This window comes from Girardinichthys multiradiatus, chromosome 1 (assembly GCF_021462225.1).
Source record: "Girardinichthys multiradiatus isolate DD_20200921_A chromosome 1, DD_fGirMul_XY1, whole genome shotgun sequence".
NCBI classification, from domain to species: domain Eukaryota; kingdom Metazoa; phylum Chordata; class Actinopteri; order Cyprinodontiformes; family Goodeidae; genus Girardinichthys; species Girardinichthys multiradiatus.
Window position 1 is genome coordinate 5,281,790 of NC_061794.1, and position 22,642 is coordinate 5,304,431.

At 41.0% G+C, this 22,642-nt stretch overlaps 1 protein-coding gene across 3 annotated transcripts in view; it reads right to left on the reverse strand.

The window, feature by feature from the left end:
• Positions 1-22,642, reverse strand: part of plagl2 (pleiomorphic adenoma gene-like 2) — a 90,935-nt gene that overhangs the window by 7,183 nt on the left and 61,110 nt on the right. Inside the window, exons 1-3 of one of the 3 annotated variants that reach the window (XM_047375880.1) lie at positions 6,002-6,290; positions 2,897-3,034; positions 2,362-2,816 (exon numbers count right to left, since the gene is read on the reverse strand). In XM_047375880.1, the coding sequence (XP_047231836.1) occupies positions 2,362-2,684 (323 nt within the window). In that variant the 5' untranslated portion in view covers positions 2,685-2,816; positions 2,897-3,034; positions 6,002-6,290. Of the gene's footprint in view, positions 1-2,361; positions 2,817-2,896; positions 3,035-6,001; positions 6,291-22,642 lie in introns of those variants that run through there. The other 2 variants (XM_047375873.1, XM_047375868.1) reach the window with 2 other exon arrangements.

A 22,642-nucleotide genomic window follows, 5' to 3' on the forward strand; every position in this document is an offset into this window, starting at 1 on the left:
TAAGGTCAAAATACAATGTTTTGTTTTCTGATATATACTTCAACAGTAGACTGGGAAGGCACAGACAATCCTAGTAAAATAAGAATGACTTCTCACAGTAAAATTACACTCAAATTAACTATAAGAGTCACTGGTTTAAACTAGGATTTCCCACATTGTGCTATGCACTTGCACTAGTGGCACCCTACAAGCATGATGCTACCACCACCATGCATGACAGTTGGTATTGACCAGATGAAATGTTATATTTCCTAAAACGTAAATCCCTAGATCTCAAAAAGGGTGAACTCTGTTTTATTATGTCTGATGCGATTCAGAGAAAGAAATCAGTAAATCCATATACACTTCAGTTATTTCATAAGCCAATATAAAACTGGTTGTCCTCTTCATATCTTTGCTTTCAGACTCAAAGATGCACTAATGGATTCATACTGATAAATAAAATGAAATTCAGCCTCGAATGGAGTGTGGTGCAGGTCCTGCAGTTATAGCTAAAAGTCTCTGCAGCTCCTTCAGAGCCCTATTGGCTGCTTTCTCTGATTAAAGTTCTCCATGCCCGGCCAGCAGGTTTAGGTTTGCTGTTGTTCCAAACTCTTTCCATTGTCAGATGATGGATTGAACAGCACTTTTTGAGATGTTGGCAGCTTGGGATGTTGCTTTATATCTGTGTGCTATGTAAGGGGGTTGGACAATGAAACTGAAACACCTGTCATTTTAGTGTGGGAGGTTTCATGGCTAATTTGGACCAGTCTGGTAGCCAGTCTTCATTGATTGTACATTGCACCAGTAAGAGCAGAGTGTGAAGGTTCAATTAGCAGGGTAAGAGCACAGTTTTGCTCAAAATATTGAAATGCACACAACATTATGGGTGACATACCAGAGTTCAAAAGAGGACAAATTGTTGGTGCACGTCTTGCTGGCGCATCTGTGACCAGGACAGCAAGTCTTTGTGATGTATCAAGAGCCACGGTATCCAGGGTAATGTCAGCATACCACCAAGAAGGACGAACCACATCCAACAGGATTAACTGTGGATGCAAGAGGAAGCTGTCTGAAAGGGATGTTCGGGTGCTAACCTGGATTGTATCCAAAAAGCATAAAACCACGGCTGCCCAAATCACGGCAGAATTAAATGTGCACCTCAACTCTCCTATTTCCACCAGAACTGTCCGTCGGGAGCTCCACAAGGTCAATATACACGGCCGGGCTGCTATAGCCAAACCTTTGGTCACTCATGCCAATGCCAAACGTCGGTTTCAATGGTGCAAGGAGCGCAAATCTTGGGCTGTGGACAATGTGAATCATGTATTGTTCTCTGATGAGTCCACCTTTACTGTTTTCCCCACATCCGGGAGAGTTACGGTATGGAGAAGCCCCAAAGAAGCGTACCACCCAGACTGTTGCATGCCCATAGTGAAGCATGGGGGTGGATCAGTGATGGTTTGGGCTGCCATATCATGGCATTCCCTTGGCCCAATACTTGTGCTAGATGGCCAAGGACTACTGAACCATTCTTGAGGACCATGTGCATCCAATGGTTCCAACATTGTATCCTGAAGGTGGTGCCGTGTATCAGGATGACAATGCACCAATACACACAGCAAGACTGGTGAAAGATTGGTTTGATGAACATGAAAGTGAAGTTGAACATCTCCCATGGCCTGCACAGTCACCAGATCTAAATATTATTGAGCCACTTTGGGGTGTTTTGGAGGAGCGAGTCAGGAAACGTTTTCCTCCACCAGTATCACGTAGTGACCTGGCCACTATCCTACAAGAAGAATGGCTTAAAATCCCTCTGACCACTGTGCAGGACTTGTATATGTCATTCCCAAGATGAATTGACGCTGTATTGGCCGCAAAAGGAGGCCCTACACCATACTAATAAATTATTGTGGTCTAAAACCAGGTGTTTCAGTTTCATTGTCCAACCCCTGTATATATGCTGTGTTCCTTGGTCTTCATGATGCTGTTTGTTCTCTGATGTTCTTTAAAGAACAGCTTGATTTATACCGATAAGGCTACTTTTTGTACTGAATGCTTTTTAGGGGGATCGGAGAAAAAATGCATGCAACATTTTTCAGATATGAAATTCTAAACACTTTTGAAAACTTTTGAAAACAGTTTCCTTCTGTTTCAAAGTTATGCACTAATTCATATTTGTCTAACACATACAATCCCAGTAAAACACATTGAAGTTTGACGTTGTAATGCAACAAAATTCCAAAAGGTTTATGTGATGAGAATAAAGATTTCTGGCAGGTTACGCCCTTTTTCAGGTTTAAACTACATAGAAACACATAGGTTAAATAGAGTCTTATTGGAAACAGCAGTGAAACTATATCCAACTGTAGATGATACCTGAAGAGTTTGTACTTGGAGCTGAAGGCCTTGGGACAGTGTGGCTGTGAGCAGTGGAAAGGCTTCTCGCCTGTGTGACTCAAAGTGTGGAGCCGGAGCTTCTCCTGTGAGACAAACAAGGCCCCGCACACCAGACACTCGTTTCCACTCGCTCTTCCTACTTTCTCCCCTTCCTCTTCCCTCTCTTTCCCCCTATCTCGCTCTCTCTCTGTCCGTGGCAGCGGGGCGGCACTCCCAAACAGCTTGGTGGCAGTCCGTCGTCCCTCTTCCTCCGGCGTCAGTGCGATAATACAGTGTGAGGCATCAGCGGCAGCAGCTGCCATGGCAGCCCTAGAGTGCCGCTGCCATGAAAGTCCTCGCGGTTCCCCTGCCTCGTAGGCTCAATGTTGAAAGGTGTTGGGGAAAGGCAAAAGGTGAATGGCAGTTCAAAGCTTCTGTTTGGAATCCAGCTGAAACTTAGAGGTCATGAAAATGACAATCTAATCAAAACGATCTGCGGTAAAAATAAAAACTTTGTAATGATGCCGAACTTCACCTGTTGGTCAGAATCCTTCTGTCCGTGAATTTCCCACCTTATAACTCAGTCACTCCTCTTGGCTTCTCTACCCCTCACCCAGTCCCAACAGCTATGGCTGGCGGTGAGTGGGACATACTGTTCTGCATCTTTACTGTCCTGTTAGAAGAGAACAAACACAGTCAACATAAAGATAAGTGAACAAGTTATAGTTGTATCAACAAATTATAGTTTGTAACACAAACTATAACAAAACATCACAATTTCTATATGGTCAATAAACATCTAGGTTAAAGACATTTTATCTAGAAGTTCAAGTAACATTTAGACCTTTATTACAAGTCGAAACTCAGAGCCCTTTCAGCAGTTATGGACAAGTGTAAGAAAAGAGATGAAGAAGAAGACACTGGGCTAAAACTACTTCACATTTACTTACTTTTCAAGTTTTGTTGCTGTTTAAGAGTGAAAAGAATTTTTAATAAATGACGATTAAACTTTGTTTCTCCCTTTGGGCAGCTTATGATTGTTGCTAAACAACTTTCATTTTTCTTTTATGTAAACTGGCTGCACTTTATTTATGGTTATATAGAAAAAACAGCCTGTAAACGCAGCCTGTAAACAGGTCAAATGACTGACAACAATTTATAGAAAGCATTTGTTTCCAAGAGTCATTGCAGCACAAATATGTAAATATTGTAATGATATTTTTCTCTCAATTTTCATTGATAATAAAACAGCAACTGGAAGAAGGGATGAAATTGGTTAATTCATTTGGAATCAAATGTAGCTGCCTTTAGGAAAGCTAAAACTTTCAGGAATGTTTTCACGATTTATAGATGTTTCTGTGGACCTAAAAGGATTTTTAATTGTAAGTCTATGCTTAGACCAACTTTAGAATAAGCACTTTTCCCTTGTCAATGCAAATACAAATTACATAGGTCTAAATCAGAATTTGATGTAGAATAACATTTAATCTTGTCTAAATGAGGTTTATGTGCAGCCTTAACATCCAAATTTGGTCTATTGCTTTGTGGGAATGCAGTGAAACTATAGTCTTTGCTTAATATAATAATATTAATAATTAATACCATGCAACCAGAATTCCATAGGCCAAGCTCAGCCTACTTGACTTGTAATCATGTGCAAGTAAAATCTTTACAAGTTGCCTGTATGTCCACTAGAGGGAGCTGCACTGCAAATGTGACAGACATGAAAGCAACTTAAAAACATCTTTCTCAGACATCAGAGGAAACTAATGCAAACATTTGTTATAAACAAGTGCAAACACTGAGTTCCATCCCTCATTATATGTGTCTGCAGATGACAGAACAGAGCAGAATGCATGCTCTGTGGGCGTGAGTGTGTGTGCGCACATGTATGTACTCGCTATGAAACAGGATAAGGCTTCTGTAATCCTTGTGAAAACACAGAAACACACTTGACCACCCCCAGGGAAGGTGTGTGTGTGTGTGTGTATTGGGGGTGGGGTGGGGGTGAGGGGCTACTTGGCTTCCAAGAACCGTCGGTACCTGTCACCCTGAATTCCTGACGATGTCAACAAGACCGGTTTTAAAGTCGCAAAACGTCAAAACACACAACTTGCTGAAAGAGCCAATAAACTCCCTTTCTTCGTGTCCTCTCTGCAATCCTGTTTTTTACCTTCAGCAAGATAGCACACAACTAAATCCAAGGTTGAGAGGATGCAATACTGATACCAATGCCAGCATCTGTCATGTGAACACACACTTTAGTTATGTGCAGGAAAAACATGTGTGCCATCGTAGTGAGTTGCACAAACACAACCGTTTGCACATAGAACTTAACATTCAACAGCATCTCCACTGTGCAAAAGGTCAATGAGTTCTAAAAGACTGCTAATATTCTGGAATGTCCCACATCCATTCGCAGGTTGCGGCTGAAGCACGTACGGTTGAGGGCTGTGTATGTACTTTCTCTTTTACAGGATTCTTTTCTGTACCTACACACGTGTGCATAGATGTGTCCACATGATATATGTATGCATGTTTACAGCAGTGGTTTGGAGGACATGGCAGCAGCAGCGCTGAGTGGTGGTCATCACCCAGCAGGGAGGCGGCAGGGTGCTGACATCCGTCCTATTGAATGCCCTCAGGGAGCCCTGCTCTATTGTAGAGAGGCTACCCACATCACACATTCCTGACCTGGCCCATGTCGTGTCGCCCTACACTGCCTCTCTCCTCACACATTACATATAGTACATCCTGGTCACAGTGAGTTTGGCATCGCATGCACTCGAAACAAGCAACACAAATACAAAATAATGCAAATGAGGAGAACGCAAACAGTTTTAGTACAAAAAACGAGAACCAATAGAAATGAATGCAGCAAGTCACATGCAAAACTGGATCTGTACACATGGGGATTTTTCCCTCAACTATAGCTACTTTTATTTACATTGTCAAAGAAATGGCAAAATTAATTAAATGATTAATTAAATGTGCAGGAACAGGTGGAAGGGGGGCACTTTATCTGGCATCTCAATGGAAAAGCTTTCAATGAGATGCCAGAGAAAGTGCCACAGTGACCAGAGCTTTTTCTGGATGTGGGGAGATAAGAGTAACAAAGTGCTGCCCCTCTTCCACCTGTTCCTGCACACTGCTGGTTAGCTGACTGAAAGGAGGACACTAAAAAAAGACAGAGAAATATTGCTATTTAAAAAGGCTTCCAGTCACAAAAAACTGTTATGGACTGGAAAATGAAGAAGTGCAACACTTGTGCTTTTTGAAGATTATAAGGCTAAATTCAAAATATCTTTTCAGTCATATTTAGCTGCTCTACATGGCACTAAAAATAAAGTTGTTTTTGTTGGCATCTAATATGTGAAGCTATAGCTTCTGGCTTCCAGGACAGACATTTAGTTTGTCACTTCAGACTACAAAGCAATTAAGACAAAATCAGGATGAGGTTGGTTCTATTTTTGTCAATTTTACTATGTCATCTGCCATAAAAGGTATAAAATAAATTATAAAACTTTTTTTTTCTTCAGTCTTTGCTGCTTCAAACCTAGGAAGGAATAATAAATAGGAACACAAGGGAGATTTAAACAGCGCTGGGACAAATATTTACTCTTTACTGCTAATTACTCACCAAATTCCCTTCTCTCCCCGATTATTCCAAGAGAAAAGGTTGCAAATTTACAGACAACAATTAAATAATTAAAATCAGATGATGATAATCAGTTCCGGTAAAGTTGAGCTATTTTCTAATGGATAAAGTCAACTATTGCTGGCTAACAGGACCTGTAGTACTCCTAAAATACTACAATGAGTCTTTATCTGTGAGTATTTGAATAATATTTTAAACAACCATAAGCTAGTCCTTCACAGTTTATGGGGGAAAATAAAAGGAGCCTGTTGAAATTAATTTTAAGCCTTGATTTGTTTATCGCCCAAGTGCCATGCAGGCCCAACTTTATCTCTACTACTTACAGGGGTTGGACAATGAAACTGAAACAGCTGTCATTTTAGTGTGGGAGGTTTCATGGCTAAATTGGACCATCCTGGTAGCCAGTCTTCATTGATTGCACATTGCACCAGTAAGAGCAGAGTGTGAAGGTTCAATTAGCAGGGTAAGAGCACAGTTTTGCTCAAAATATTGAAATGCACACAACATTATGGGCGACATACCAGAGTTCAAAAGAGGACAAATTGTTGGTGCACGTCATGGTGGCGCATCTGTGACCAAGACAGCAAGTCTTTGTGATGTATCAAGAGCCACGGTATCCAGGGTAATGTCAGCATACCACCAAGAAGGACGAACCACATCCAACAGGATTAACTGTGGATGCAAGAGGAAGCTGTCTGAAAGGGATGTTCGGGTGCTAACCCGGATTGTATCCAAAAAACATAAAACCACAGCTGCCCAAATCACGGCAGAATTAAATGTGCACCTCAACTCTCCTGTTTCCACCAGAACTGTCCGTCAGGAGCTCCACAGGGTCAGATGGGCGCGTCACTGCCAAGGACTACTGAACCATTCTTGAGGACCATGTGCATCCAATGGTTCAAACATTGTATCTTGAAGGTGGTGCCGTGTATCAGGATGACAATGCACCAATACACACAGCAAGACTGGTGAAAGATTGATGAACATGAAAGTGAAGTTGAACATCTCCCATGGCCTGCACAGTCACCAGATCTAAATATTATTGAGCCACTTTGGGGTGTTTTGGAGGAACGAGTCAGGAAACGTTTTCCTCCACCAGTATCACGTAGTGACCTGGCCACTATCCTGCAAGAAGAATGGCTTAAAATCCCTCTGACCACTGTGCAGAACTTGTATATGTCATTCCCAAGACGAATTGACGCTGTATTGGCCACAAAAGGAGGCCCTACACCATACTAATAAATTATTGTGGTCTAAAGCCAGGTGTTTCAGTTTCATTGTCCAACCCCTGTACTTTACTTGCAGTGCAGTTAAGCAGGCAGAGGATGTACAAGTAGAATTATTTTATTCTGCAATTACTTAAAACAATTTACATTTATTTTAAAATATTATTCTCTACTTTGGTTTGATTCCATTTATTTTTTCTTTATTTTCATTAAACAGGATTCTTTTATTTATCATAAGGTAAAAAAATAGAATGCTGAGCTAGAAGATGTTAATAATTACCCTAAACAACCCAGAAACCTTTCTACACCAAACTTAATGATTTTGGGGTTAACGCAGGCATGAACATTTTAACGTCCCAGACTGGAGGTCCGTTGCTGTTTTGAAAATGAACACCCATAAAGTGGTATTTTATATCCAAATCTGAACTCTTTGCTTATATAAAAAACAGCTTTTATTTTTGAGGTTGACTTCTGTCCTGCCTGTTTGAGCAGCAATATCAGAACATGCTGGTCACTTCGCCCATCAGCATTTTGTCCTTTGTAGTTTTGGTCATTTTATACTGACCAGGGGGATATTTCGACAATCAATGTTTTTAGAAAATATTATTCAATTGACCTGAAATTAAATGCAAGATCTGAGCACCTTTATGATGAATTCTTTCCATAATTTATGACAATACTTATTTACAAAGAAGAATACATTGAAAAGCAATAGTTAAAATACATGAATATGAGATAGAGGTAGGAGGGAATGAAATGGAAACATGAAGGTATATAAGGAAGGTAAGAATTTACAAATAAGCAAACTGAACCCAATCCATGCAACCTCACAGCTTATGCTACACACAGAAAGACTGATATGGAAGGTAGATTTTAGTTTGTAAGTCTACAAATAGACTTCTAAGTAAGAGCTGCATGATATATCAATGTCACAACATCAGTGTGTGCATTTATTATATTATTAATGTAAAGCCCTGTTTGAAATGTGGTTATTTCCACTTGTCAAGACTACACACTTTGTATGCAATAAGATACTCTTAGTCATAGTTACCCTCGTGTCCCTTTAGGAAGCATAACTGCCATCACCGGGTTAAAAAATACAACAAAATACTTCATTCACTGTCAAACCTGATTCTTAGACAAAACAGACAATTGTAGACACTTGTTTTTACTTTATAAGCTAAAATTAGAAAAAGAACATAGTGATTAATAATAGTAATATTAATAATAATATAATAATAATGATGCCTGATAACTTATTTTTTCCCGTTAATAATAGGTAGTGGTTATTTTGTTCAGTTTGAAACTACACACTCTGGGACAAATGTATGAGGTTAAAGGTCACATAGGCCTTTTAGCTTCCACTAGCAAAAACGGCACAACAGCACCCACCACAAACCAACTAAAGAGTCAACGTAGTGTCAAACACTAACAAAAACACTGCTGCAGGACGAAAACCAACATGGCAGACGCCTCTATGACTAACACAGAACAGCACATTCACAAGGAGCCTCTGCTTACTTTCCCTAATCAAAAACGTTGAAAGCAGAAGGGAACCGCCACTTTCCAACCGCCTGGGTGTCTTTGGTTTCGGTCGTGGATGAAAGAGCTTCCACATTCCTTTCCTAAGAGGTCAGAGGTCAGCCTCTGCGCTGCCTGCCTGCCTGCCTGCCACGGCTCCCGCATGATGAGTGACTGGTATTAACCCCTTAGCTGCCCACCGCACCTACACAGAACGGTCAAAGTTTTCTGGGTAATAGTGGCATGGCGTCTGCAGAACCGAGCTCCGTAAATCAGGGCAAGGCAACTGCACGAGATCCGTAACTGAACTAAATGAACATGCTAAATATAGAGAGTGAGTTCAGCGCCTGGAGCTTAGGTGACAACGGGCGCACTAGTGAGGAGAGGAGGAGTGGGGGTGGGTGAAGTGCTCCGCTGCCCAGACTTTCAGCTAAAATATAGGAAATGATCACTGGTGAACGAGGAAAGATTCTGCAGTCTTATAAGGTGGGTCGTGAAAGTCAGGAAAACCTAAAACGCAAAAAGTTTAATAATAAAACATACTCTTTAAGCTACCTGTGCTGTAAAACAAGATGGTTTGTTAATTTAAATTAAATTATTTCCTACATTTTTTCAGCTTGTATTGTTGTTTGCATGCTTTTAGATAGATTTTAAACTGGTAGGATTTAAAAGTACCGGTTTGGGGGATTTTAGCTTGAAATCCTTCATTAGTTGCATCAATCAGAATATTTTATTTCCTGTCTTATGGTTTAATTTTGTGCCAAATTTAACATTAATAATCAGAAACGCTGCTTTTTATTTCCTAGACATCAGTCACAGATACTTTCCTACTAGATTACGCAGTCAGTCAAGGGAATTTTAACCACAAAAAGTGATTAGCTTTGACGTATGGCCATAAACTGTAAAAGAAAAAAAGGGAAAAGATTAAATAAGTCATTATGTTGTAGCTTTATATTGCATTCATTTCATTATTTGGGGGTTTTATTAAAAGATACCAGCTGAGGTCAGTTTGTTGGCTGAATTTTGTTTTTCCTTTTTAACCCTTTGCTAAACTCGATTTAGATTTCAACAATGGCTAAAATTGTAGTTTTTTTTGGAGTTACGAAATAAAAGAGAACTGGTAAAATATGAAACAATTTTTTTACATGGAATTATTGACAAAAGAATATACTTCTTTCAAGCATATTTATTTATTTCAAGTACATGCACATTTTAGAGAGACGAAGATAAATAATTTACGAAAGCAGAAAGTTTTCCAAAGGAAATAAGGGACGATAGAAACAGCCTGATAAGGACTAACTTTCGTAATTCAGTAGAAGGCCAGGGTAGCAGCAAGACTGAGGGGACGGGAACAGAGCCGAGGTAAACAAGAGAGGGATAAAGTGATGTCGAAAAAGTGTGGGAAAAGCAGAGTCATTTGCAGCCGTGGAGTCAGGGTCTTTGCACCAGTCAAGTGACTCTAGAGAGGGAGAAAGAGATGAGGACAGCTAGGGGGTGGGGGTGGCAGGTCATGCTTTACTGACCACATTGACCTGGATGAGAAGCAAGGAAGTTTAGGGTTAGTGAGGGCAGCGGGGCCGCCATCAGCTCACTTAGTGAAAATAAAGTTACAAATCACATCCCAGAAAAGGTTCTTTGGGCAAGAAAGGTTGTGTATTTTGAACGCTGCCAGTATGAAGTGTTGATTCAAGAATAAAGAAGACAAACAGGGAGATCATTTTTGGGCTGAAATGCTCTCAACATCGCACAAAGTACAGGTCCTTCTCAAAATATTAGCATATTGTGATAAAGTTCATTATTTTTCATAATGTCATGATGAAAATTTAACATTCATATATTTTAGATTCATTGCACACTAACTGAAATATTTCAGGTCTTTTATTGTCTTAATACTGATGATTTTGGCATACAGCTCATGAAAACCCAAAATTCCTATCTCACAAAATTAGCATATTTCATCCAACCAATAAAAGAAAAGTGTTTTAATACAAAAAACATCAACCTTCAAATAATCATGTACAGTTATGCACTCAATATTGGTCGGGAATCCTCTGGCAGAAATGACTGCTTCAATGCGGCGTGGCATGGAGGCAATCAGCCTGTGGCACTGCTGAGGTCTTATGGAGACCCAGGATGCTTCGATAGCGGCCTTTAGCTCATCCAGAGTGTTGGGTCTTGAGTCTCTCAACGTTCTCTTCACAATATCCCACAGATTCTCTATGGGGTTCAGATCAGGAGAGTTGGCAGGCCAATTGAGCACAGTGATACCATGGTCAGTAAACCATTTACCAGTGGTTTTGGCACTGTGAGCAGGTGCCAGGTCGTGCTGAAAAATGAAATCTTCATCTCCATAAAGCTTTTCAGCAGATGGATTTAGTTTCTTAGGTTTCCTATGTCCTACCCCTGCCCTGAGATTTTCAGGGTCCTATTTGATTTAATTTTATAGTTACAAGGTCTACAATGTGGAACACCAAGAAGTGTCATTAGCTGACCCATTATGCAGTCTACCTTTACTCATCTTGCTGTAAACATCAGTATACAGTGCCTTTTTGTTGCTTGTTGTCTGTTCTTTTGCTTTATAAGACGTTGTTGAAGTTAAAAATGAAGTATTTTCTCCACCAAATATATTTTATGAGTGTAGCTGCTATTGTGACATCCTGTTTGAAGTGTGACTGAGAAATATCATTTTTGGGCCTTATAGTAATCCCATTTTTCTGAGTTCGGTTCAGGTGTCTTAAATTGAGCCAGTTCACAGCAAATGCCACCTCAAAGCACTGCACAAGACAAACAGATTCAATTAATATATATATAGATATTGTATATAAGTAAATGAGTCCAAGCATAAGAGACATATTCAAAGTCAGTTACATACATTCTAGTTTGATTTGATTATGTCCAATAAGGTTATAATACAATGCAGTCTAATTCAGTTTATAATGCCAATAGGTAAAACGTTGTCTACAGGTCCTTCTCAAAATATTAGCATATTGTGATAAAGTTCATTATTTTCCATAATGTCATGATGAACATTTAACATTCATATATTTTAGATTCATTGCACACTAACTGAAATATTTCAGGTCTTTTATTGTCTTAATACGGATGATTTTGACATACAGCTCATGAAAACCCAAAATTCCTATCTCACAAAATTAGCATATTTCATCCGACCAATAAAAGAAAAGTGTTTTAATACAAAAAACGTCAACCTTCAAATAATCATGTACAGTTATGCACTCAATACTTGGTCGGGAATCCTTTTGCAGAAATGACTGCTTCAATGCGGCGTGGCATGGAGGCAATCAGCCTGTGGCACTGCTGAGGTCTTATGGAGGCCCAGGATGCTTCGATAGCGGCCTTTAGCTCATCCAGAGTGTTGGGTCTTGAGTCTCTCAACGTTCTCTTCACAATATCCCACAGATTCTCTATGGGGTTCAGATCAGGAGAGTGGGCAGGCCAATTGAGCACAGTAATATCATGGTCAGTAAACCATTTACCAGTGGTTTTGGCACTGTGAGCAGGTGCCAGGTCGTGCTGAAAAATGAAATCTTCATCTCCATAAAGCTTTTCAGCAGATGGAAGCATGAATTGCTCCAAAATCTCCTGATAGCTAGCTGCATTGACCCTGCCCTTGATAAAACACAGTGGACCAACACCAGCAGCTGACACGGCACCCCAGACCATCACTGACTGTGGGTACTTGACACTGGACTTCTGGCATTTTGGCATTTCCTTCTCCCCAGTCTTCCTCCAGACTCTGGCACCTTGATTTCCGAATGACAAGCAGAATTTGCTTTTATCCGAAAAAAGTACTTTGGACCACTGAGCAACAGTCCAGTGCTGCTTCTCTGTAGCCCAGGTCAGGCGCTTCTGCTGCTGTTTCTGGTTCAAAAGTGGCTTGACCTGGGGAATGCGGCACCTGTAGCCCATTTCCTGCACACGCCTGTGCACGGTGGCTCTGGATGTTTCTACTCCAGACTCAGTCCACTGCTTCCGCAGGTCCCCCAAGGTCTGGAATCAGCCCTTCTCCACAATCTTCCTCAGGGTCCGGTCACCTCTTCTTGTTGTGCAGTGTTTTCTGCCACACTTTTTCCTTCCCACAGACTTCCCACTGAGGTGCCTTGATACAGCACTCTGGGAACAGCCTATTCGTTCAGAAATTTCTTTCTGTGTCTTACCCTCTTGCTTGAGGGTGTCAATAGTGGCCTTCTGGACAGCAGTCAGGTCGGCAGTCTTACCCATGATTGGGGTTTTGAGTGATGAACTAGGCTGGGAGTTTTAAAGGCCTCAGGAATCTTTTGCAGGTGTTTAGAGTTAACTCGTTGATTCAGATGATTAGGTTCATAGCTCGTTTAGAGACCCTTTTAAAGATATGCTAATTTTGTGAGATAGGAATTTTGGGTTTTCATGAGCTGTATGCCAAAATCATCCGTATTAAGACAATAAAAGACCTGAAATATTTCAGTTAGTGTGCAATGAATCTAAAATATATGAATGTTAAATTTTCATCATGACATTATGGAAAATAATGAACTTTATCACAATATGCTAATATTTTGAGAAGGACCTGTATTTGGAAAGGAGACCAGTCCAGGGTCTCTGTAGAACTGATCATTCTTATTAACAGGCAGAGAAAACACAAAATAGCACAAGAACGGCTTTATGCAACAGCTTTAGCCAGATGACATGAAAAAACTTAAACGTGCATACAAGAACAGGGTGCAGAAAAACGCAAACGGAGCATAGAGGGTTTTTAACATGTAAACTTGATGGGATATACAGTTGGGATGTTTGATAAGAGACAAAAATCTAATCCCAATATTTCTGGCATTTATTGTGATGACAACAGTGACAAAAATCTAAAATTCACCAGTCTTTGTTGCTATATCTATCAGTACATCCGGTCACAGCCTCATATGTCCAGATATTGCTCTTAAAATAAAACCTACTATTAAATGGGCTAATTTACTACACCAGTTACATGTAGTAGTATACCAGGCTGGTAAACAGTACAAAATAATTATGTTCAACATATTTTAAAACATAAATGAAACACTTATTTCTGCTCTTCCTTTATCAAATGTCATCAATTAGAGCTTATTGTTGTTCTCACAGGATGTTTATCATCATTGTGAAAAAAATAAATGATGACTTTTGTATGGGCTCAGATCGCTGTCAAAACAATGTGTATGTAAAGACGGAAATGTGTGCATATTAGTCAATAGTTGTGCATAAGTAAAATCCAAAAGAGGTATTGTATATTTTCTCTATGAGAATACAAAATTAAATGTTACAGCTTCAAGAAATTACAAACACAAAGTTCAAGTTTACAGTTGTGGTTTATTCTTTATGAATACAATATGCTATAACAGTTTGTGAATACGATTTCTCTTCTATGAGAATACGAATTTACATCAGCGACTTGGCGTCATGTGATCTCAGGCTGGTTAGTGGAGCACAGAGTTAGTCGATTCGTGTTGCGTATGCGCTGTCACTCTCCTCGCCACCAGTAAACGTAGTGCCAGGATTGGATGACGGAAAAAGGTAATGGGAGATAATTCAGTCTAAAAGGAATATTAAGAACAGAGGGGATATAGGGGGGGAATCAATAGTATTACAAATAAAGCATTGTTCTTATTTTTATGAAATACAAAACTAAAACACAGAATATAGTGGGTGGAGATATTCAGTGATGTACAGGGGTTGGACAATGAAACTGAAACACCTGGTTTTAGACCACAATAATTTATTAGTATGGTGGAGGGCCTCCTTTTGCGGCCAATATAGCGTCAATTCGTCTTGGGATCGACATATACAAGTCCTGCACAGTGGTCAGAGGGATTTTAAGCCATTCTTCTTGCAGGATAGTGGCCATGTCACTACGTGATACTGGTGGAGGAAAACGTTTCCTGACTCACTCCTCCAAAACACCCCAAAGTGGATCAGGTGAATGTGCAGGCCATGGGAGATGTTCAACTTCACTTTCATGTTCATCAAACCAATCTTTCACCAGTCTTGCTGTGTGTATTGGTGCATTGTCATCCTGATACACGGCACCGCCTTCAGGATACAATGTTTGAACCATTGGATGCATATGGTCCTCAGGAATGGTTCGGTAGTCCTTGGCAGTGACGCGCCCATCTAGCACAAGTATTGGGCCAAGGGAATGCCATGATATGGCAGCCCAAACCATCACTGATCCAACCCCATGCTTCCATCTGGGCATGCAACAGTCTGGGTGGTACGCTTCTTTGGGGCTTCTCCACACCGTAACTCTCCCGGATGTGGGGAAAACAGTAAAGGTGGACTCATCAGAGAACAATATATGTTTCACATTGTCCACAGCCCAAGATTTGCGCTCCTTGCACCATTGAAACTGACGTTTGGCATTGGCATGAGTGACCAAAGGTTTGGCTATAGCAGCCCAGCCGTGTATATTGACCCTGTGGAGATGCCGACGGACAGTTCTGGAGGAAACAGGAGAGTTGAGGTGCACATTTAATTCTGCCGTGATTTGGGCAGCCGTGGTTTTATGTTTTTTGGATACAATCCGGGTTAGCACCCGAACATCCCTTTCAGACAGCTTCCTCTTGCGTCCACAATTAAGCCTGTTGGATGTGGTTCGTCCTTCTTGGTGGTATGCTGACATTACCCTGGATACCGTGGCTCTTGATACATCACAAAGACTTGCTGTCTTGGTCACAGATGCGCCAGCAAGACGTGCACCAACAATTTGTCCTCTTTTGAACTCTGGTATGTCACCCATAATGTTGTGTGCATTTCAATATTTTGAGCAAATCTGTGCTCTTACCCTGCTAATTGAACCTTCACACTCTGCTCTCACTGGTGCAATCAATGAAGACTGGTTACCAGGCTGGTCCAATTTAGCCATGAAACCTCCCACACTAAAATGACAGGTGTTTCAGTTTCATTGTCCAACCCCTGTAGATTGCAGTATGCACCTCTTAATTTGTTGCGTACCGCCAGCAGAAGAAGAAGAAGAAGCAGCAGCAGCAGCACTAGCGCCAAGATGACGGACCAAGAGCATATATTAACGACATTAAGACCTATATAAACTTTTTAACATTACCTGGCTTTGTACCGTATTTTCTTGGTCCGTCATCTTGGCGCTAGTGCTGCTGCTTCTTCTTCTTTTTCTGCTGTTGGTACGCAACAAATTCAGAGGTGCATACCACTGCCTACATCATTGAATATCTCCACCCACTATATTCTATGTTTTAGTTTTGTATTTCATAAAAATAAGAACAATGCTTTATTTGTAATACTATTGATTCCCCCCCTATATCCCCTCTGTTCTTAATATTCCTTTTAGACTGAATTATCTCCCATTACCTTTTTCCGTCATCCAATCCTGGCACTACATTTACTGGTGGTGAGGAGTGTGACAGCGCATGCGCAACGCGAATCGACTAACTCTGTGCTCCACTAACCAGCCTGAGATCACGTGACGCCAAGTCGCTGATGTAAATTCGTATTCTCATAGAATATAAATCGTATTCACAAACTGTTATGGCATATTGTATTAATAAAGAATAAACCACAACTGTAAACTTGAACTTTGTGTTTGTAATTTCTTGAAGCTGTAACATTTTATTTTGTATTCTTATAGAGAAAATATACAATACCTCTTCTGGATTTTACTTATGCACAACTATTGATTAATATGCACACATTTCCCTCTTTACATACACATTGTTTTTGACAACATTCTTACCCCATCATTTTTCTCAATGTTGAAATTGCGAATATTTCTCACGTTACTCATTGAGTTTCGAAACAAGCTGAATTTTTGCTATAAAAAACCCCAAATTTTTCCGAATTCCATCTTTGTCTGTAAACATTTCTTTTCATCAACGAAGTGTCTAATCACAGTTTATATCTCATTTTAATGAATGTAATTGCAGAAATTATGCTATAATATTACTTCAATTTCCTTGGCAAGTTTCAATGAAAACATAAACTTTTAAATAAACAAACGTTTGTTTGTGTTTAAAAAGAACCTTTCACTCATTAACAAGCTTTTTTTTTAATAAAAGAAGCTAAAATGTATGTTTTCACTTAAGAGAAACTTGCACTTCATTACAGAGACAGGTATTTCATGACAATAATCTTCTCTGCTTTAATGTGGGGTTGACTGGGTTTTAGGAAGCTGCTGTAATGTACAAACAACACTTCTCCTACAACATGCACAGCTTTGTTATTTATCTATTCCTAAAAGAATAGTCATATTCAATAAATTAGAATATGCAGTTCCATGAGGCTCATTAGTCAAATTAAAAATACCTTTTGAAAATAACAATATTTAAGGAGGTATTGAAAATACTTTTCATTAACTCCACATTTCTGTATTGTTTTTTTTTTATTGGTCTAATGAATTCTAATCTTAAATGTTGTTCATTTGCTGAAAGCGGAAAATCCTCATAATTAACAGAAAATATTGAATATAATGTGTTTCACTATGGGACTGCGATACTGAAATAAATTAACTTTCGATAATATTCTGATTTATTGAACATGTCTTAGTATACATATCTCTAATACATGTCTTTAGTAAACATGTATCTTGATTCTGCTGATTGCTTGCGTCTGCTAAGATAGGAGGCTAACATTAGCTCTTCTCCTTTCTATTTTGATATGACTCTTTGATAATGCTGCTTGTTTTCCTCCAGGTTTTTTAGAGGTTACAATTAATAGATTGTAAACTAACTCACAGAAATGTGTTTATATTTCTTTAGAACAAGGCACATATTTTAAGATCTAAAGTTTTAGCAAACCCTGCACATTGATTTGTCTCCCACATTCAGCTGTCTTCCAGCCAGTTTTGAATGTGTCGCAACAAACAAAGGCCGCAAGCTGGACCGACTGATACAGCCTCTCTCCGTCACTGTTATTTTTTTTTTTTTGTGAACTTATATTAGGGATACCCTTGTCTACAGTCTCCACATCATGCATCTCATTGGAGACATGTTATGTTGTTTTTGTGATTGTCTGGAGCCAAAATAGCTGACCAGCTCACTGTAGGAACTCCTGCAGAACCATGATCAGAATCCCATAACACCCCCTACACCACCTTAATCAAAGTCGTGTTACCGTGGAAACATGGCGGCTAAAAATGGTGTACTCCTTTAGAAAATTTGTCTACAACAGTGGATGGTATAAACACATCTGGAATCTATAGATCTACAGATCCCCTTACATCAGACATAACAGACACTGAAATCAGTAAAGCATTTATGCAAGGTTACTTTACATTTCTTGACTAATCCATGTTCAAATGACCTAACTATCTATCATAAACTATAAATTCAAAATTATAATAACTGGTCAATATCTGATTTACATTTTCGTTTTTTTACAGGGCTTTACATGTTAATCAAAAGCTCATATTTGGCTTTAAAAATTAGCTTTCAACATCGGCTTTTTCAGTTGTGGCGTAGGAAGAAAACAAGCTGCCAAACTGTCAATGGCTATTTCTGTCAACATGAACTCAGTAAGATGTTGAAGTTGTTGGTCCAGCATAAGATCCCTGACACCAAGAGCAGAACACCACAAACCCCTCCTATAAACGCAAACTAGGGAAACAGTTTCTTATCTCAACATTTTTCAACTATAGCTTTTTACAGCTTAATCAAAAACAGATAAGACCTTGTATGCAGATGAGTGAATATGTGATGAGGAACTAAAAAGATTTCTACTGGAATTCTCTTGAAACATGTAGAAGCAGCAGATAATCACAGCCTTAAAGCTGCCCTAACCCATCATCTATTTCAGCAATACTACCCCTTTCTCTCCATCCTTCCTTTCCTTGGTTTCATTTCCTCTCCTGGTCGAGGGACACGCACAGTGGAGGAGAGGGTCGGATTGTGTAAGGACGGCAAGAGGAAGAGTCTTAGCCATGCCAAACGCTCACCCATCCCGACAGTAACCACGGGCCACATCGGGCCGGGATGTGGCCATAAACACAGAAGCACTGCCCCGGTGTCCTGGCTAAAAATAGCTGCGGTTGGGATGGAGGGGGTGAGGGGCTCAACTGCCATCAAGAAACACCTTCACTGCAGCACCAGTGGTGGAAAGAAAGTTCACTTTCCTTTAACTGTCACTTAGTTTTCACAGAGGATAGAACCTGATCCTTTTCAAAAGAAAAAAAACTATTTAGGAATGTGGTGATCATTTGGTACAGGTTCGTTAAAGTTACTGATCTGTACTGGAAGTCCAGGGAGCTTCATATGTCAGCTCATTGCAAAGAGAAATCTTTTGTTCAAAAAATGTTAGAAGTGCAGAATTTTCTAAAAAGTTGCAGAACTAGTTAGAGAAGATGAAGTTATTTCTTACTTCTTTTCTTTTTTTACTTCAACACTGCTGTAACTATTTATCTTTCACTGAACCGATGAGTTTGTCCTCTGTGTATCATAGTGGTCACATCAAATGTTAATGACTGGATAGCTGAAGATAAATAAATACAATGATACTTTATACATGTCCATTATCAATATCTGCACTGGAGATCAAAACAATTATGGAGCTGCTTTTATTTACTTTTTCCCTCATCTCTCATTTTGTCCTAACTCTGTTTCCATCAGGCCTCAACTTTGAGCTGAAGAAGTTAATCACAGCATCAGAGGAAAACACTAACTACAAATGTTTTGGGAGAATCTTAAGTGATACTCAGGATACTCTAATTTGGATTTTGATAAGGTCACTGTCAACGTTATCGCCACCAGCTACTTCCACACAGCGCAGCCTGCTGTGAATGCGCAGGCTGGTAAGCAGGGCCACCGATGATGGCAGATAAACAGCTGTGGCACATTCACTGGTAGAGACGAGATATCAACAATAAGCTTTACATTGAATATGGCCTGCCCATACTTTGACTACAAACTTGGTCCTCAAATCATTAGAACAGCGCCATTAGCACAGCTGCAGCACACTGGCAATCTTGTGCATGAATGACTGTACACGGTGTGTGAGTAGAGTGTCCACAAGCGTTATTGACACTGCTAAGACATACCTCCTGGCTCTGATTGGTTGTTTCTGACCAGGAGCGGTGTTTTTTCTGCAATTGGCAGTAGCACCACTGGGAGGAATTAGAGGAGCTTGATTTTTTCAAAGATCATTGTCTCATATTGTACAGCCAGGACATAGTGACAGTACAAACTGTGGAAAACATAACTGGTTGTTTAGCAACCGACTGTAGCTCCAGCCTATCCAGAGAACCAGCAACAAAACAAGATTTCCTTGAGAGAAATTCAACCCCAGACTTTTTCACATACACTGTTCATTAATCAACATCCTGGTGTCATGTGATGGACCTACATGTAACCACCCTCCAAGTCAGTCTGATTAGTACATGTGAAAAAAGGTTTACCTGAAATGCCAAACTGCACATTTCAACTTTTCAGCTAAATGTTTATAATAAAACTGATTTATTTTTTTTTTGGAATAGATGCTTCGGATTGGACAATACTGCTGTAAAAAGGGACAAATAGTAATTATTTAAATAAACATACAGCTTTTCAGCTATGTGTAAAAAATAAAATTGGGAAAAAAAAGACTCAAAAGCCGCTGTAGTTAACAATAACAGAAAGGCAGCAGAACATCCGGTAAATAATAGAACCTCATTCTGTAAAGTTTATCAAAAATACAGTGGATAAAAAAATATTCTTTACCTATTAAACCACATTATGGTCAGAAAAGTCTACTAATATGAATCAGTTACAAGTTACAAAACAAAGAATGATAAATAAACTTAATTTAAATCAGATCAAACCAGCACAATTACTGACACTGAGGGATTTTCAATCGTCTGTGAATACGGAGCATAAATCTATGGTGTAACCAGTTATCTTATAAAACACACACACACACACTGGAAGAAGACTCCACACACACTCAGTTATTAACTTCAAAACAGTTCAGACAGAGAAAGCTAAGCCCGGCTTAAAGCAGAAACCTACATCAGAGCATACCTTGGTATCTTGGACTGACTTGAAGATAAGCTTAATTAAAAAAAGACAGTTTAGGGGGTACTGGCTAATCCTGATAGTTTCCGTCTATATCAGCCTGATCTAATACTAAACATCTTTACGTTTTAATCGCAAAATGATTAGAAGCTGAAGATGTAACCCAGTTTATTTATCTAGACCTTCTTTCAAGGTGTTTTGGTGAAAAAAACATTAATGCAACATAGACACATCTACAAGATATTAATAATTTTAGATATCATACAAAAATGTCCCCCAGTGGGCCCACCACCTGCAGGGGGAACCGTGAGGGACCGGTGCAAAGAGGATTGGGTGGCGGACGAAGGTGGAGACCTCAACGGCCCGATCCCCGGATGCTTAGGCTGGCTCTAGGGACGTGGAATGTCACCTCGCTGGGGGGGAAGGAGCCTGAGCTTGTGCGGGAGGTCGAGAGATATCGGCTAGAAATAGTCGGGCTCGCCTCCACGCACAGCGTGGGCTCTGGAACCCATCTCCTTGAGAGGGGTTGGACTCTCTTCTACTCTGGAGTGGCCCACGGGGAGAGGCGGCGGGCTGGTGTGGGTTTGCTTGTTGCCCCCCAGCTCAGCCGTCTCGTGTTGGGGTTTACCCCAGTGGATGAGAGGGTTGTATCCCTGCGCCTTCGGGTTGGGGAGAGGTCTCTGACTATCATTTCAGCCTACGGGCCGAGTGGTAGTGCAGAGTACCCTGCCTTCTTGGCGTCCCTGTCGGGGGTGCTGGATAGTGCCCCTCCCGGGGACTCCATTATTCTGCTGGGGGACTTCAACGCCCACGTGGGGAACGACAGTGACACCTGGAGAGGCGTGATCGGGAGGAATGGCCTCCCCGATCTGAATCCGAGTGGTGTTTTGTTATTGGACTTCTGTGCTAGTCACGGATTGTCCATAACGAACACCATGTTCAAACATAAGGGTGTCCATCAGTGCACTTGGCACCAGGACACCCTAGGCAGGAGGTCGATGATCGACTTTGTTGTCGTATCATCAGACCTTCGGCCGCATGTTTTGGATACTCGGGTGAAGAGAGGGGCTGAGCTGTGCACTGATCATCACCTGGTGGTGAGTTGGATCCGCTGGAGGAGGAGAAAGCCGGACAGACACGGCAGGCCCAAGCGCATAGTGAGGGTCTGCTGGGAACGCCTGGCGGAGCCCTCGGCCAGGGATGTATTCAACTCCCACCTCAGGGAGAGCTTCGACCAGATCCCGGGGGATGTTGGAGACATAGAGTCCGAGTGGACCATGTTCTCTGCATCTATTGTCGATGCTGCTGCCCATAGCTGCGGCCGTAAGGTCTGCGGTGCCTGTCGTGGCGGCAATCCCAGAACCCGGTGGTGGACACCGGCAGTAAGGGATGCAGTTAAGCTGAAGAAGGAGTCCTATCGGCTGTGGTTGGCTTGTGGGACTCCTGAGGCGGCTGACGGGTACCGTGAGGCCAAGCGTGCTGCGGCCCGGGCTGTGGCAGAGGCAAAAACTCGGGCCTGGGAAGAGTTCGGTGAGGCCATGGAGAAGGACTACCGGTTGGCCTCGAAGCGATTCTGGCAAACCGTCCGGCGCCTCAGGAGGGGGAAGCAGTGCTTTGCCAACACTGTTTATAGTGGGGGCGGGAGACTGCTGACCTCGACTGAGGACATTATCGGGCGGTGGAAGGAGTACTTCGAGGATCTCCTCAATCCTGCCATCACGCATTCCGTGGTGGAAACAGAGGCTGGGGACTCGGGGTTGGACTCTTTCATCACCCAGGCTGAAGTCACCGAGGTGGTTAAAAAGCTCCGCGGTGGCAAGGCTTCGGGGGTGGATGAGATCCGCCCTGAGTACCTCAAGTGTCTGGATGTTGTAGGGCTGTCATGGTTGACACGC